The sequence below is a fragment of the Octodon degus genome, unplaced genomic scaffold (genome assembly GCF_000260255.1).
Source record: "Octodon degus isolate 3935 unplaced genomic scaffold, OctDeg1.0 scaffold00062, whole genome shotgun sequence".
NCBI classification, from domain to species: domain Eukaryota; kingdom Metazoa; phylum Chordata; class Mammalia; order Rodentia; family Octodontidae; genus Octodon; species Octodon degus.
In genome coordinates, this window is record NW_004524638.1 from 9,581,069 (window position 1) to 9,582,667 (window position 1,599).

The 1,599-nt window shown below is 62.1% G+C and overlaps 1 protein-coding gene across 1 annotated transcript in view; it reads left to right on the forward strand.

Moving 5' to 3' along the window:
* Positions 1 to 281: 281 nt before the first annotated feature.
* LOC101573619 (zinc fingers and homeoboxes protein 1) overlaps positions 282 to 1,599 on the forward strand; it is a 38,036-nt gene continuing 36,718 nt past the window's right edge. The window contains exon 1 of the mRNA XM_012515408.2: positions 282 to 434. Within this exon, the coding sequence (XP_012370862.2) occupies positions 318 to 434 (117 nt within the window). The 5' untranslated portion in view covers positions 282 to 317. The remainder of the gene's footprint in view (positions 435 to 1,599) is intronic.

The following is a 1,599-nucleotide window of genomic DNA, read 5'->3' on the forward strand; positions in this document are numbered from 1 at the left end:
GGGACACCAGCGCTTTCTGTGCCTTCCCAGTTCCTGCAACATTGTGCCTTTCGTAAAGCTGGTAAGGCTGACACTACATAGAATAATAAAACTCCTTCACAGCGCAGGGAATCTGGGCGGAGTTGAAGGGGCGCTTCGGAATTTCCAGGACGCCCCACGAGCGGCCCCGCGCACCAGGCGCTCCGCCCCGCTCGCGGACTTCCGGCAGCCGGCTCCGCCCCGTCGGCCCAGGACTACATGTCCCAGCATGCCGCGCGCGCCCCGCTGCCTTCCGCTCGCGCGCCGCGGTAGGCGTGGGCTCCGTGCCCGGCCGCGTCATGGAGCTGGCGGGCTGGGTGATCGGCGGCGAGTTTGAGGACTCGGTGTTCGAAGAGGGGCCCGAACGGCGGCCCGGGCCCCCGGCGCCCTACGGCGCCAAGCGCTGCGAGCCGCAGGTGAGCGGGCGGCGAGCCCACCCCGGGCCTCCCCGCCCTCGGGGCCGCGCTCCCGGCCCGCACGCCCCGCGGAGCCCCCGCGAAGGGCCGCTCCCTGCTCTTCGCCCACGCTGCGTCCTCCGAAAGTCGCTTCCAGCTCTCCTGGGCGACACCGGTGTCTGGGCCTTCTGCGCCGTCTGTAGGGCGACACCGGTGTCTGGGCCTCCTGCCCCGTCCGTCAGCTGGTGCGCGGTGCGCTGTTGGCGCGAAGCCCCTCGACGCGGGGCGCGTCCGGCCTCGAGCAGCCGCGGGCCCGGCGGTCTGGGCGGAGAGGGGAGCTCCGTGCGCGCCGCGGAAGCGGTGGGCTGTCCGGGGGCGCGGGCGCCGTGCCGGGCTCCTTCACGCGGGCCACCCCGTCTTGGCCCGCAGCAGTTGGCTTAACAGGTGCCAGGCGCTCCGCGCTTGTGTTTGTTTCAGGTCCATTTCTCCTTCCCATATGCAGTCGTTCAGCCTCGCCATCAGCACCCGCTTGTAAACTATGGAGGTTGGGGAGGGGGCTGAAGCCGCGTGCGGTGAAGCACAGAAAAGCCCGGCTAGGGGTGGTTACCAGTTGCCTCTCAGGGTCGTTTCCTTACTTGGCGTGGTGGCACATGCCTGAAATCCCAGCAGTCAGGAGATTGAGGCAGAAGAATCTTGACTTCAAGGTCGGCCAGGGCTGCTCAGTGACACTGTCCCCAAACAAACAAAATGATGATGATTTATCGTGGGAGTGAAACGATGTGTATGAAAATGCTTGTGATGTGCTGTATCCGGTACTTGGGAAGTAAAACTCAAGAGTCTGTTCGCTTTCCCTTGCGTTTGCTACATGCTTCTGAAAATATGCTGCTGACAAGTGCAGTCAGCTGTTATTCGAGTTCTGCTGGTTTCCTAGGAGTTTGGGCTAGAAGATTCCTGTTTGTAGTCTGCTCAGACGCGCAGGAACCAGAGCTTTGCAGAACTCCTGAGCTCACACCCTTGCTCACAAGGTTCTTCCCCTTTCCTCTTATCAGGGGTGCTAATTGAAGGCCTGGTCTGTCTGTATTTCAGGCCTGTTAGAGAATAAAAATAGTCTTTTGGAAGCCTGCTTTGCTTGGCCTTCCCCAGTAGGATACATTGGCTGGAGGTTCATGGGTTATTATTTTTTTTT